This window comes from Seriola lalandi, unplaced genomic scaffold (genome assembly GCF_002814215.2).
Source record: "Seriola lalandi dorsalis isolate HSWRI2012SDOR001 ecotype SW California unplaced genomic scaffold, Sedor1 jcf7180002054954, whole genome shotgun sequence".
Classification (NCBI taxonomy): domain Eukaryota; kingdom Metazoa; phylum Chordata; class Actinopteri; order Carangiformes; family Carangidae; genus Seriola; species Seriola lalandi.
The window spans coordinates 236,797-238,906 of record NW_019525505.1 but is presented as its reverse complement, the minus strand read 5'-3'; the positions used below and the strand labels follow the sequence as shown (position 1 = coordinate 238,906).

At 39.4% G+C, this 2,110-nt stretch overlaps 1 protein-coding gene across 1 annotated transcript in view; it reads right to left on the bottom strand.

Annotated features, from left to right (window-relative positions):
• Positions 1-739: 739 nt before the first annotated feature.
• LOC111645619 (gamma-aminobutyric acid type B receptor subunit 1-like) overlaps positions 740-2,110 on the bottom strand; it is a 57,713-nt gene continuing 56,342 nt past the window's right edge. The window contains exon 7 of the mRNA XM_023394875.2: positions 740-1,036. Coding sequence (XP_023250643.1) covers positions 999-1,036 — 38 coding nt within the window. The 3' untranslated portion in view covers positions 740-998. The remainder of the gene's footprint in view (positions 1,037-2,110) is intronic.

Sequence of the window (2,110 nt, the reverse complement as noted above, 5' to 3'; positions counted from 1 at the left end):
GTTATGGACAGTGTCTGACCAGCATAGGTACATGAATAATACATTCAAGAATATTTTTCCAGTATGATAAATGGTCTCAGCTAGTAGGCTAAAATATGACTGCTAGAACCAATATTGTCAGGAGTACCCCCATGTATGTAAAACAAAAGAGCTACACAAGACAGAAGGAAGCATTTATATCAAGCACAGTGGTCTAAGCAATTACACCTTAATAACACCTTCTTAAAAACTTTGTACATTTCTAAACGGGTCGCCAACGACCTGATTGTAAGAGGATTTGAAGAGCTAAGCTACATTTCTATCACATGAAGTTGCACTCACCGGTGGGAGAGTAACTCTGGAGCAGGGGTGGTGGTCTCATCAATCCCTCTTGTAAAGTCGTGGAAGTTGAGGAGTCTTTCTCAAAACTAAAAAAACACAAAACACAAAGTCCCATTCGTAGCCATGACAGACATAAGATAAATACTATCAAACCACATCTGCTCACAACTGCAGTGCAGACATCACCGAACATATAGGCTGCGCAGATTACATACAAGGCAACATGATGTGTAAATATAAAGTTAGCTACCCTGTCTACTAGCATAGCTGATGTTGCTTACACCCAGGTTTATCTAACATTAGCTTTGGCTAATACATAAAACATACATTGGTCTATGCTTAAACAGCTACCTACGTTAGTAACGCCCCCCCGCCACTTCCCAAAACAACAGACAACAAACAAGGTAATTACCTTTAATACAGCCACCATCCATCCCTTTTCAGCTCTTCTGTCTCCTCAGTTCTTGCCATCGTTGTAAAGCGACATCAGTGTTAACTCTTGTTATTGTTTATTTTCGTTGCAGCTTTTTACTGCTTCCGCCTTCCTTTTACAAGTGAAGCTGCTGCTGACATCAAAGCCTTCGGAGGAACTGGTTGAACTTTCTCTGCCATTGCTGTGCATTTTCTTCCTCTTCTTCACCTGCGACTGCCGCTTGTCTGACACGGAAGCAGCTCGGTCATGCAGCAGGAAGCACGAGTGCACTGCGCAGGCACGCTAGTGGAGTTGACAGACAGGTAGGTAGAGTTTTTACAGCCCTGTGACTGACACAGAGGACGAATTTTTTTCTGTTTATTGTCAGAGCATTTATTTTATTCATTGCTATCGGGATATTTAGAAAATCTAAAATCTAAAGAAATATAATAAAAAGTGTTTCTGAAACAGATTAGCTACTCCAGCTTTAAATATTACAGAGTTACAGATATGAACAGGTATGAACCAAGAGTATCCGTCTGCAGGTTGCAATACTTGCAGTTACGCCCACTTAAGGTTATGCCTACTTACGGTTACTCGTAAATAGAGGAGCTTCAGTTTTTGTGAATAAAAAGCTCTATAACATTCATATTTCTCAATTGATTTCAATTAGTTATTTTCTATGTTCGAGGGTTTATAATCTGCAGTGAAAATAAAAGTTTGGTCACTAGTTACTTAGTATCGTGATAGTTTAGGCTGTAATCACTGTTTTCCATAACGAGCCGTGTATCAACGTTAGATTAACTGGGTTTAGATTAACTTGATTACTGGCATGGTGGGAAATTATTCATTGTCATAAGGAGCTATTAAAACTAACCTTACTTTAGTAAATTAAACTACTATTTACAACACATACGTAATATTTACTAAATGTTATACAAGTAGCCTGCCTCCTCTATAGTGTAGCTGACATACCTGGTCTGGCATCAGTCTCAAGCCATTAAAGAAGTTCATTGTAAGGACCTGCAGAGTTATGGACCTAAAATTGGCACTTTGTTACAACATCAAACTATAAGACACTTCTCTCAAAATCAGACCATGCTTTTAGCATGTCAGAGAGACACAGAACCAGACCAAGGGTCAAAGGGTCAGCTCCAGAGGATCAACAAATGGACACCAGGCAACTGGAGAATATAGGCAAAATCTCCAGTTTGTAACAATAAGACTCTGTTTATTGATAGTTGTTGTTTCCTATATAGAAAAGTAACACCAAAAGGTCTGATTATCACTAAGGTGTGAATCCTGGCTTGTCTGTACCATGCATGAACACATACACACACACACACACACACACACACACACACACAAACACACACA